The sequence below is a fragment of the Anas acuta genome, chromosome 5 (genome assembly GCF_963932015.1).
Source record: "Anas acuta chromosome 5, bAnaAcu1.1, whole genome shotgun sequence".
Taxonomy (NCBI): Eukaryota; Metazoa; Chordata; class Aves; order Anseriformes; family Anatidae; genus Anas; species Anas acuta.
The window spans coordinates 30,372,703-30,386,177 of record NC_088983.1 but is presented as its reverse complement, the minus strand read 5'-3'; the positions used below and the strand labels follow the sequence as shown (position 1 = coordinate 30,386,177).

General features: G+C 44.3%; 2 protein-coding genes across 2 annotated transcripts; both read left to right on the top strand.

The window, feature by feature from the left end:
• Window positions 1-807: 807 nt before the first annotated feature.
• LOC137858087 (olfactory receptor 5AR1-like) lies at window positions 808-5,331 on the top strand. The gene has a single exon (XM_068685540.1). The coding sequence runs from the start codon at window positions 3,244-3,246 to the stop codon at window positions 4,345-4,347; it is 1,104 nt and encodes a 367-aa protein (XP_068541641.1). The 5' UTR covers window positions 808-3,243; the 3' UTR covers window positions 4,348-5,331.
• A 2,073-nt stretch (window positions 5,332-7,404) lies between these two features.
• On the top strand, window positions 7,405-8,399 carry LOC137858106 (olfactory receptor 5AP2-like). Its single transcript, XM_068685568.1, has 2 exons — window positions 7,405-7,685; window positions 7,736-8,399. Exons 1-2 carry the CDS (start codon window positions 7,405-7,407, stop codon window positions 8,397-8,399), a joined length of 945 nt encoding a protein of 314 aa, XP_068541669.1.
• Window positions 8,400-13,475: the final 5,076 nt, after the last annotated feature.

Genomic DNA, 13,475 nt, shown 5'->3' with positions numbered 1-13,475 from the left:
TCAGAGATATGCAGCTGCTTCTGTCTCAGGCTCTCAGCTCCAGCAGTGGAGCTTCTGTGCTGCTCGTGGACAGAACACCAAAAGCAAACAAAAGATAGTGAAGCTCCATGTTTTATTCTCTTCCCAAGGACATGTGCAATTACCCAAATGCCTCTAAATGGGGATGGCATCATCTCTTCAACCTCCTTGGAGCGGGTATTCCTCCCAGTAATCTGGGATGTTTCCATCTTTCTTCGTGCAGTTTCAAGGCACTGGGAAGTGCCCAGCTGATGCAACTCCTGCTGCTGGAGGCAAACTTCTGAAGGGAGAGAAGCTCACAGATAAGTCAACTCTAAGCACTTTGCTTTCTCCTGTGGTTTCAGAACACACACAAAATGTCTGAAAGTGAACGGAATTGAAACAAAAGCAGGCGATAACAGACAGCATGTTAAGATGGCACCTTTCTTTCCAACTCCTCTGTCCTTCCCATTGGTTTTATTCCTTGCTGTCCAGGGTGGCATCCCAAATGGGTAGATTGAAATCACCCAAAACTCAATGACAGAAAATGCCAGGTACTGGCCATGGTAGGGTTGTGGGGGCCATCAATGTGTCCTTGCGGCAAAGACATCCACCAGCACTGCAGTGCCCCGGGTCGAGGGACTTTCTACTACAAACCTGCAGCCTCAGCATCAAGGAGCCAAGGGCTGCTTCAAGAAGGGAGATGGGAGAACGGAAATCTTCCTGCAGAAGGAAGTTGTGTTAGAAAATGGAGGGCAAGTTGGTGGGCTGATGGAGGATTATTTAAAGAAGTACGTGAGAAGGGAAGAAGTAGCAAGACCCATTTCTCTCTCAAGAGGATTTTATTCAAATATGTGTAGATTAAATATAAATGGAATGGAATGGAATGGAATGGAATGGAATGGAATGGAATGGAATGGAATGGAATAGAATAGAATAGAATAGAATAGAATAGAATAGAATAGAATAGAATAGAATAGAATAGAATAGAATAGAATAGAATAGAATAGAATAGAGTATGTAAAGATAATCTGTAGTGGATAATGTGAAAAGCAGTTATCTCATTTTTAAATAAATAATTTTATTTTTAATTTTACCATGAATAAGAACAGAAGAAGTCACACAAAGTGACTCTGAATGCCAAGGTGTGTGGCCAGCAGAAAGATATATATATATATATATATACATATAATATATATATTTCTTTAATATATCCACATCTGCTGTAGGCAGATATCTAGTACAAAAGAAAATTAATCTGACCACTGCAAGATAAGACAATGATTTCCTTAAAGTAATCTATTATTTAGAGTTATTAAATGTTATTTTCCAGGAATGTGGGAGAAAAACAAAATCTCTCAAATTTAAATCTTCAGCAAAACCACATTGCTTTGTGCTTTGTTCCTCGCAACAAAGCTGTGTGTTTAAGTTGAGTTGCTTGGGCCCCATGTGCATCATTTCTGATGTGCTTTGCGGGTCCCATCCCTAAAACATAAACCCCAGTGAGAAATCTCTGTGTTTAACCCAGACTCTTTGGGGAGAGCTCAGTGTTTTTCAGGTGTTGCAAAGAAACTTTGGTAATTTGTCCTGTGGGTGTGGGATAAAGCTTAAATCTCCCAGGCGTGCCAGGGCTGTGATGGGGACACTGTTCTGGTGTCAGACAGGCTGATGGATCTTGTATGGCACCTTCAGCCCAAGGAGCGGTGAGGACATTCCTGAGAATGACTCAAGATGCTGTGGACCAGAAAAGGTGATTTTTTTGTGTGTGAATTTGTAAATCCAGGTTTGTGCTGGATGACACGAGGCTGAGCGTCTCTGGCAGCCATTCGAAAGCTCTGTACATTCCCCGAAGGATCCTCTGTCATCACCCAGCTGGTGAGGTCTTGTCCGGGCGTGGTTTCATGGCAATAGAAGAAAACTGCAGAAACTCCAGCATATCAAGGCAAATTAATGTGATTTTAAAAAATGCAACAAAGAGATGGAGAAAGAAGGGGAGAAAGAGGACAATACATGTTCAGTAGCACCTCTACACAGTACCATTGGGTGAGTGCAGCCTGAGCAAGCCCAGAAGGAGCAGAGCACAGATGGTATTTAGAAGATCACAGCAAGCAGCTCACAGCAAGCCCCGATTCCTCAAGCAGAGAAGAGAAACCCAACCCTGAGCTCCAAAGGGCAGCTATGGGCACAAGTAACCACAAAGAGCTGTGTTTGTGTTCACTGGGTTGGGAACAGAAAGCTGAGACAAGTGTGAGTGAGACCACTTGCGAAAAAGATCAAAAAAAAAATGGAATCCTGGAAAACAGGGTTTTCTTAACCAGTGTGCCCACTGCCCTGCAGAAGCAGAAACCCTGTCACCAAGCAATGTTGTGAAGTTAAGGTCCCCCCTGAAGGAAAAATCCCATACCCCAGGACGTCTGAACTCTAATCCTAATTCTGAATTCAAATGTTGGATAAAAATTCCTTGTATTAGTAGACCCAAGGGGCACAAGAATCATAGAAATATAGAATAATTTAGGTTGGAAAAATATTATATGTAAGAACAAGCAAACAATGGAAAAGATGGATTCTCCACCCTGTGTGAAAAACTATGGTTTTTTTTGTTGTTGCTTGCTTGTTTGTTTTTTAATGTATATATACGTGTGTATATGCAATACAGCATCTTTTCCTGCTGGCTACCTAATGCATTTACGAATCTAGAGCTGCAACCAAGGGGAGCCAATGATTTAGCCCTACTCACTGACCTTTTGAGAGACACACCTTATGAGAGATGTTCACATTCATGTCGTTGGTTTATAATTCCAATTAGAAGCGAAAGGTTTTCTCTTGAAGCTATAAATACGTAGAATTGCAAACAGGTATGCTAGTCTCACTATAATTGATCCAAACACATCACTAGAGAGTCAGAAAATCACTCTAACGTGGTCTGTAATCTATTTAATTGAAGTGGCAAATTAAAGTGCATTTATTTCTCCATAAATAAGAAACTTCCCCCTAGGGGAAATTAAATCATATTTCCATACCCATTGGAAAGAAACCGGATTGTTCTTGAGAAGAGGTCATTGGCAAGATCTTTTCCAAGATCAATTCTTTTCAGTGTGCTGGCCAGGGCACAGGCTCCAGCTTTAAGATTTATTTATTTTTTTTTTCCATTTTTATTTTTTTCCAGGAGTAACCTGCTGGGTACTGCTTTTTGATCATCAATCTGTCCATTGAGGGTAGCTGTTATTTTTTTTTCTCCAAATAAGCATGTCTATTCACCCAGGAAACACCAAATCCTGCTTTAGCCTCAGGCACTGTGTAATCCTGCAAGCTGGAGAAATGATTTCACCTCTGCTCTGTGTTTCTCTCCATATCCTCTGTGCCAGAACCGGGAGCATGACTGGGGGAAACCACTCAGGTGTGACAGAGTTTGTCCTCTTGGGCTTCACCCACCTGCAGGAGCTGCTCTTCATAATTTTCTTACTCATCTACATCACCACTCTGGTGGGGAACCTGGGAATGATTGTCCTCATCAGGACTGACCCGCAGCTTCACACCTCTATGTACTTCTTCCTCAGCCACCTCTCCTTTCTGGACATCTGCTATTCTTCATCTGTGACTCCAAAGCTCCTGTCGGGCCTCCTCACTGGTAGGAACGTCATTTCTTTCAATGGCTGCATCACACAGTTTTTCTTCTGCATGGTCTTCATCACCACGGATGCCATCCTCCTGGCCATCATGGCATACGACCGCTACGTGGCCATCCGTCAGCCTCTGCACTACGTGGTTGTCATGTCCCACAGGGTCCGTACCCGGCTGGTGGTGGGCTCCTACACCGCTGGTGGCTTGAACGCCTTGGTGCACACCACCAGTCTCCTCCGACTGTCCTTCTGCGGCCCAAACGTTGTCAATCACTTCTACTGTGAAATCCCACCACTCCTGCCGCTCTCGTGTTCTGAAACCCAGCTCAATGAGGTGGTGATGGTCCTGTGTGCCACCTTCATCATCACCACCACGGGCCTGGCCATCCTCACCTCCTATGCCTTCATCCTGCTCACTGTCTGGAGCACCCGCTCTGGGGAGGGCAGGCACAAGGCCTGCTCCACCTGCACCTCCCATCTGATGGCTGTTGCCCTCTTCTATAGCTCTGCAGCTTTCCTGTACCTCCACCCCCTCTCCAGTCATGCAGAAGAGGAAAGGAAAACAGCCTCGGTCTTCTACACTGTGGTGATTCCCATGCTCAACCCTTTCATCTACAGCCTGAGGAATGTGAAGGTGAGGATTGCCCTCAGAAGAGCTGTGAGGAAGCTCCTCTCCTGTGCAAATCACCACCAGTCTCCCTCCAGCCACACTCAAACAGCTGTCACCTGACGGGGCTGAGGCAGCAGAACAAGTAAATCGGACACCTGGTGCAATGAGGGCACTGCACATTCCTGCATATCTCTTCAGAAGACCTTCTGCCTTGTGCTGAACACTGTGTGAATTGTGACTGAACCCCACGATGAGGTCCCGTGAAGAAGGAATTACCCATAATTATGATATCTGATAGAATGAAGAAAAACAGCCCTAGAAACACTTCCATTGTTTGTGACACTTTCATAGGAAATGAATTTATAAGCATTGCTAGAATCTGCACATCCAATACTTTTTGCTGAGGAGGATTTATGCTAAATCACAATAATATTTGAATTCTGGCGGCTAAAAGAGGTGGCTGAGAGCAGGAGACAAGCTAAATAAAAAATATTTCATGGGGAGGGACAATGCTTTTTGTCACTTTGGTTTAAATTTTTCTAAGTAGTTGCCTCGGGTTTTGCTTTAGTAAAATGTACCTGATTTATTATTTTGTTTGGCTTGTCCACGGGTAGTCCAGGCAGAGATTATTTTCCATCCCAGCTGCAGCTTAATAATTATTTCAGTTTCCAGGTTTCAGAGACAGGGTTTGAGTCATCTCAGTCCAGCAGTCATCAATTCTAATTGTAGGCTTTCATATCTGGGTTAGTCACCACTGGTTCCCCTTTCAGAGACGACTAAGCATCTGGGGACCTTGATTCATCTGGTCTATTTTTAACATGCCCATCATGGCGAGATGAATTTTTCTGGAATATATGTTTTTTCCACTTGCTGCTTGGCAGCTGAGGACGATGGGCTGACATGTAGCCATGGCAAATGCAGATTTTGTCCAGAGCAATCACAATCAGGCTATTCTGAAGGGTATACTTAAGCACAAGGGAAAGCATCAGATCCCCACGCTGATGTTCCAGAGTCCTTCAAAAATGCCCTCAAAGGGAGAAAGAGAAACCAGCTTTTAGTCAATGATTTATAATTCAGCTGTACGTGTTGCTCAACATGCAAAGGAGTTTCTGGAAAGAACAGAAAAGCAAAATGGATGAAGATAGTCAGTATCAGCACCATGCTTTTGCTTTAACACAAAGGTCACAAAGATCAGATATTAACTTCCCGAATAAATTTTCCATGGATGATATGAAATACTTCCTAGAAGACCTAATGGCAAATGCTATTACCATTCTGTTCTTTTAAAATCAGTTAAAGGCAAACTTCTCCCCATAAATCCAGCTGTGACTCTATGCCTGGGTCCAGCTCTCTGGGTTTTTAATAACAGGATATCCTATATAACGTTAAAACAAACTGTGGCAGAAGAGTTTTTGAATGGTTTTCCTCCCCTTCTCCCCCCCCTGTGCCCCAGCTAGTGTTTGTGACACTTCTCCAAAAGCTGAGCTATTGCCTAATCCTTGAATCTCTGTTTTACATCAATTCTTTTAAATTCTCCACAATTTCGAGATACAAATCACACATAAAAAGAAGAAGGAAAACCTCTCAGGCTTGCAGTTAACGTGCTGAAGCTAATTGTGTTTACTTATCAGTGCATGTCTCCTCCGTAAGGAGCTGTTTCCAAAGTCATCAACTCCCAAGAGAAATTTCTTGTATGACAAAACATGCTGGGAGGGAAGGGGGGCGTTTGACAAAACTTTTTAATGGAAGAATCATATAAACAGCAGCTTTTCTTGGTCAAGGGTTGATGCCCTTTACGGCTGACAAATCATTCTTGCCTTTAGCACGAACACAGGGAGAAAGTGGGGCTTATTTCTCACACCAAGTTTGGGTCTAGAAGACAACTAGTCTCGCCTCTCTGTCGCCCGTAAACTGAAAAGGGTCCTGAGGTGTGAGCAAACAGGTGAGTTACGAGCATCTCCCAGCATCAGCCTGAAAGTGCTGCCAAGAGCTGCGCTGTTAGGAAGGGTGGACTGAAGCACACAAAACACTCGCCCGAGGTCAGGATCTCTCAGGTGAAACTGAGGAACCCAGAAGCTGCTTTTCTGAGCTGAGGGTGCTGGAGCTGCACAGCCTGGCGAGCTTCTACTCATTACTGTGCTCGAAACTCACCGTGTAACAGCACTGCCTGGGTGGTAGGGAAAACCTCAGATTGCTTTAGGGTGGTGTGAAAGCTTCTGTAGCTGGTTTTGAATTCCTGGAAAGGAATATAACTAGCTGTGAAGTCCTGGTCTCACTAAGTCCAGATTTAAGAGACACATGTATGGGTCAGATAAGGGTGTGTGCATTGAGATTTCCACGTGCTGAAGGATCCTTTCCAAGGGTATAGTTTGATGTCTTGTGTAACTGAAACCGCTTCTAACTTCTCTTTTGGGAAGAGGTGTTATTATTTTTTTAAACTGCACTATCAGAAGCTTACTTCCCCCACTTAGCAATGGCACTGTAGTGTTGCTGGGGTTTCCACTGGTAGCGATTTTAAAAAATTCTTTCCTTTACCTTTCTCAATTTAGTGATGTCACAAGAATTATAGAAATGGTCTATTTAAAGTGCATGTGTGTCGATATTTACACTAAACTTCCACTTTCAAACAATTCAGAGTTGCTCCCACCTTCTTCACAGGAAGGAAGGGAAGAAATTAGAATTTTATTGTGACATATTCTGGCTTTCCTAAGATAAAACCTCTAAAAATATCTCTATCTCTCACCAATGTTTTTCCTCTTCTGAGACCAAATAAAATAAAATAAAATTGAAATATAAACAAATCAGACTTGAATTTCTAATGTCAGAATAAATTTCTGGGGCTACCTCATTGGACCTGAGTTATAAACTTCTCAAAATCTTCAGAAAATAGAATAAACTTTCCTATGTGTGAAATGACTTTATCAAACCAAATTAGGAACAGAATAAAACCGTTAGAAATGCATTCCAACATGCACCTTGTTTACTTTAAAATGTATTTTGAGACAAACATTGAATATGTTCTACATATTCATGTACAATTCTATGGTTGCTGCCTCCACACCTTATGTTCCCTGATAAAAAGGCACACCTCTAACATTTATCTAAGGGGGGTAGAAGGAATGAGTATGCTGACTTTGTGTTTCTTTGCATCTCTGCTTTCCTACAGTGACTGTTATGATGTCGGCCAGGGGAAATCACACCCCCAATGATGAATTTGTGCTCTCGGGATTCTCAGAGCGCAGGGATGTCCAGGCTGTCCTCTTTATGGTCTTCTTGGTGATCTACATGGTCACTTTGCTAGGCAATCTGGTGATGATTGTGTTGATCAGGCTGGACTCCCAACTCCACACTCCCATATATTTCTTCCTGAGCAGCTTGTCCTTCCTTGACATCTGCTATTCTTCCTCAATCACCCCCAGACTGCTCTCAGACCTCCTGGCATCAAGGAAGGTCATTTCTCACTCTGCGTGCCTTGCACAATTTTATTTCTACGCACAATTTTATTATTTTTTTCTGCGTGCCTTGCACAATTTTATTTCTACGCTGTCTTTGCCACCACTGAGTGCTACCTCTTGGCCGTGATGGCCTATGACCGCTACGTGGCCATCTGCAGCCCTCTGCTCTACGTGATCTCCATGTCCAGCAGGGTTTGTGCACGGCTGGTCGCTGGCTCATACCTTGCTGGGGTTCTGAATGCCACCATTCACACAGGGGTGGCACTTCGGCTGTCCTTCTGCGGCTCCAAGGTCATCAATCACTTCTACTGTGAGGGGCCCCCGCTGTATGCCATCTCTTGCACAGATCCCACCATCAACGAAGTCGTGATGTTCGTTGTGGTGGGATTCAACCTGTTCGTCACCAGTCTGACCATCCTCATCTCCTACACCTACATCCTGGCCACTGTCCTCAGGATGCCCTCAGCTGCCGGCAAACGCAAAGCCTTCTCCACATGTGCGTCCCACCTGGCTGCTGTGACCCTCTTCTATGGATCTGCTGCATCCATGTACTCACGGCCCAGCTCCAGGCATTCCCAGGACCTGGACAAGGTGGCCTCTGTGTTCTACACTGTAGTCACCCCTATGCTGAACCCCCTCATCTACAGCCTGAGGAACAAGGAGGTGAAGGATGCTCTGGGGAGGGTGATGGAGAGGAAGCGTTCCTCTGACAGGTAGTTTTTCCTGGTGAGTCAGAGGAATTGAGAGATCTTCTCAGAACTGTCTATACCTCTCCATTTCTGCAGCGGTGGTAATGGAAGATGCAGTGCTCTCCAATAAACTGATGAGCAAGGGGACAGAAGAACTGGTAAATCTCTACTTTGTTCCTAAATGCCTGCTCATGAGCTGCTCTTGGATTAGGCCATTTATTGACCTTACTCAGTCAGGGATGCATTAGTTACTTTGTCTGATAAGATTTTCAGGAACCGAAGCCCTTTTGACCCTTTGTGGTCTGAGAATGCATTACCACTGTTGTCTTGAGCAGCAAGAAGAAATAACAGCTGTTGCTTTCAGCATGAAAATGATGACAAGAGATCTTTTAATGCCAAAGAACAGGCACATTTCTGGTGAACACACATAGAGCGTTACAGCTGGTTGACTATGAAACATGGTCCTCTAGCCAGCAGACCAAGATTCATTTCCCACTGACTGTGTGACACAGGAGTACAGCTTTGTCCCATCTCATAAAGTTCTTCCCAGGTTGCCTTTCTAATCTTTAGCTGGTAAAAAAAAAGTGTGCCTACAGATGATCCAGCCACTGAGGCATTTACTGCCTACCTCCTGACATGGGCTACAGGAGGAACTTGGCCTGTGCTGTTGAGTTAGGCACTGTCTTCCCAGAAACTTCCTCCAAAGCCCTGTTTCCTCCCTCCTGCCACCACTGCTTTGCGGAAGCCCTGTGGCCCAGATAATGCAGCGTCACCGGTAATAGCAGCAGACACTGGGCTTTATAACAACATTTTGCTGCAACAAGGACTTATTTTGACTGTAGCTGTGTTTGCAATTTTTTTCTCAGAAACTTCTGCAGTGCCTGCAACCTGCTCAAGGGTCAGACAACTGTGCACAATGGTGAAGGTGCCTGCTCCCTATCCTGGCACTTTGAGCTTATTTTTATTGTATGATTGCTGACTGCTTTAGCTTGGTGTTGTACAGTTGTGTAATTTTTCCTCTAAAATAAACCATAAGATACATTAGGTTGACTAACAAGCTTTAGTAATTATAGTTAAGCTAACCCACTCGACCAATAGGAGAGGAAAGAATACTGAATAGGAACAAATGTGATAGAAAAATAGAGAAGTGATCCCAAGCAGACCCAAGACCAGCGTGGCATAAGCTTCCACCATAACCAGTGCTCCCACCATGCACAACACAATACCTCCTCAATGAGGAGGTGATGGTGCTGCTTGCTCACTGCATGATCCCACCAAGGAAAGAAGACCTCAGCCTGGAGGTGGGGAGTTAACTTCAGGGATGAGGGGCAGGGGCTTTAATCAGGAGAGCTTGGAGGAGCATCCATCTGCAGGCAGCCAGGCCCAGACAATTGCCCTTAATGTGTCACACACCAACACACTGACCTCCAGCTCTTCCTTTTGGAGCCCGCACTAACTCTGACAAACAAAGTAGATGTAGAGTTGCTCTTTGTCATTAACAAGGAATAAAGTTTCTTTCTTGTTAGTCCCTGCTAATTAGTCTCTCATGCCTTGTTAAGAAGAATGAGTGAAGTTGACTACAAGCCCTCCGAGAAGCTTTCAGGGTGATTAGGAAACTTTCTTTGTAAGCCCCAGAAGGACTTGTTAAGCCAATGGCTCCTCGAAGGGTGGTTGGTCTCCAAAGAGCACTTCTTGCTCTGGGAAGAAGGGCAGCATCACTTGTGATGGAAATAGTCTTAACCCCCTGTGTGACAAGAGCCCAGAGCCCAAGGTCTGCTGGAAGGGCTTTCTGTAGGCCAAGCTTCTGTTGGTTCTCACTAATTGGACTATTTGTCCCTGCCTGCTTTTGATCCATGTCAAAAAACACCACACAAAACACCAAAACCAAGTAATAATTTCAAAATTCTCTTAAGTGTGGTGAAAGTTGGAGTTGGCCCTGGGCAGGAAAGCACATGCCAAGTGGTGACCCCAGCCTCGATCCTAAAACCCTGCTGGGTATGGCAGTAGGGCTGCAGAGCTGGGTGGTACGCAGGCTCTGATGGAGGGAGCTGGGGAAGCTCCTCATACTTCTGCTCACCTGAGAACCTCTTCAAGGACTCCTCAGACCTTGAATTTATTGGTGTCACTTGTCTTAGGAATGACTTTCTTGTGTCTTTATTATTTCTTAGACTGTGAGGCAAGTTGAAGTACTAAACGTACATTCTCCACCCTTTGCCTGCTGTCACAAATGTGTTTCCTACCACTAAGAAGTTAGGATTGGTGAATAAGCTCAAGATTGGATTCACCTGGCTCACAACATCTAAAAATCCTTTGTCTAAATATGAGATAATTAGCCAAGATACCTCTAAAGTATGAGGGAATAGAAGTTTTATCACATTTTAAGACAGGTGGTTAAGACAGTTGTGGTGCAACAGGAGCAGCTCTGGAAGGGCCAGCGCCAAGGACCTGCTACCTATGGCATATACATTTCAGGACAGTTTTCTTTGTATTAAATTTGTTCTGGTCACAGCATTTGAACACCCACTGGAAGATGAAGTGCTTTAGAAGCCACTTTCAGTTTTGTTTCATCCAAGAGGAACCCAGCTCTACAGCCTGACCCCCAGCCTCTGATGCAAACGAAAGTGTGGTGGGGGAAGGAGTGGAGGAGGTCATCTCTAAACTGCACAATTTGCCTGAACAAGAACTGATGGAAATAAAGCCTTATTGATCATGGAGAGGGAGAAGGAACACTGACTTAATTTCTATTTTTCTACATTTGAAGGAGATGGATCTGCTTTGATCCTTCTAACCCCACCACCCGTCTGAGTCCTTGTAATAAAAATAAGCTTTTTTTTCTTCTTCTTCTTCTTTTTTTTTTTTTTTTTCCTTTCAGTTGGACTAAACTTTATAAAGGAAAATAAAGTACTTTAATAACTTGGAAATAACTTTATCTTTCTTGTTTGTCTTCCTACAAGTGATGCTGGAAATGTGTGTTTCAGGAAAGAAGCAGGCCAGAGTTTGGTTGTCCTCAAGGTTTCTTCTTGTACCACTTGCTGTTCCCTAAGGTACAAAAGACACTGGCACATGTTTGACATATACGCCATATAGCCTTCAGAGGAGTCAGACCACTGGAACAGCATCTGAAAGATCAGAGGGAGACCTGGAGGCATCTCCATGGTGTAGAGTCTATGTTCAGGTGACTGAGTTCATTCTCAGAGGCCTCTGCACTTCCTAACATCTATTCTTCAAACCTGACTCGCACTATACACAGCAATGTGAACATTTCACAGGGGAAAATAATCTCAGACTATGAAAAACATGTTTATAAGGTGCAATACAGCATTGGAAAGAAATAACAGATTGTTCAGGAGCAGAGACATGTAGTATTCATGCTATAAGGTGCTCTGAGTGAGCTACTGATTTGGGCCTAAGTAAGGAATATTTAATGCAGATAAAGCCCAGCTTGAAGAAGCTGATGTACGGTTCATCATGTAAACAACCAGGCTAGCCACAGATGAGATCCCATTTTGTAGTACTAATATAAATTACATATGGGGAGGAGAGAATGTCTGTCTGCACAGTGACACCTCCTGTCCATCAGCCAGCACTTCAGGATCTAAAGTGCTTATGCTCCTTTGTTACATCATCTTGCACCGACTGTGAAAGCAAAAATAAAACACAAACAAGAGAAGATAGGAACACTTCCTTCTTGCTCTACACATCTTTGGGGATGTGTAATCCTTACTTTTCTTCTGTTAAGAAGCTGTTTGTCTCTTCACCAGTCTCTTCAGTGCATCCTTCTCATCCTGGCTCGCCAGGGTGTATATGAAGGGGTTCAGCATAGGCATCACCATGGTGTAAAGCACAGAGACCACCTTGTCCCTCCCCAGGACATAGGCAGAGCTGGGCCAGGAATAAATGAAGAAGGAGCCATAGTAGAGGGTGAGGCAGTGAGGCAGGCAGCACAGGTAGAGAAGGCTTTGTGCTGCTGCTCAGCAGAGCGTGTATTTCAGGATGACGGCCAGGATGGAGGCACAGGATGTGAAGATGAGCACGGAGATGGTGTCAGAGTGGGGGAAAGTTGCACAAGTGATGGATGACATGGTGACCACGTACAGCAAAGGGTTGCAGACGGCCATGTAGCACTCACAGGCCATTGCAGCCAGCAGGGAACACTCAATGACCATGCAGACCCCACGAAAGTAGACCTGTGCAGCACACCCCAGCATGGAGGTGGCTTTCCTTTCTGCAAAGCAATTCACCAGCATTTTGGGAGCAACTGCTAAGGACCTGACAAAATCTAGCAGACAGAGGTGGCAGAGGAAGAGGCACGGTCCCAAGTTGAGCCTGATAAACGTGTTCGTGCTAAGGTTCCCACCAAGGAGGTGACATAGACAAGAAGAAACAGCACAAAGAGAGCCACCTGCAACTCCTGAACACCTGCAGTTCCCTAAAGAATGATCTCTTCCACCACTGGCCTGTTTCTTCTTGTCGTTCTCTTAGTGAAAGTGTGTCTCTGTGAGTGGGACAAAAGGCAAAAGGCACAAATAAGCTATGGCCTTGGGGTGAAAGGATAATTCATGGTGGTCCTGGGGACATTCTGAATCTCAGAGAAGTTGAAAGACATGTTTTTGTTTTAATAGGGCCCAAAGTCCCTGCTATTAGATGAGAGATGGGTCCTTTTGAAACATCTGCTGTTCTGGTCTGCATGACATGATTGCAGGAAAGCCCAGAGGGTCTGACACAGCAGACAAGGCTCTTCTCACCTAACATCACACCCTTGATAGGTCAATGGCCACCTCCAAGACAACATCTGTCAATGGGGACTCAGTAGTCAATGGGGAGAAGTGTGAACTTCCAGGAAGTATTCAGATAAGCTATTTAGGGTGTTTATTTTGGAGCAAGATGGATTGTTTCCTAGAGAATCCAGTGACAGGATGAAGAATGATCAGATGAAGAAGTTTGTACAACATTCAGCTAAATCATGCTCAGACTCAATGCTGAGTCAAGCACAAATGCTGAGGTAGCAGTAGATAGTCTGGAAGAGAAAAAAACACACACGCTACCACCCCATAATTAGATTTTCATTTCTCAAAACAAAATGTTGATTTAAAGAAAAATAAAC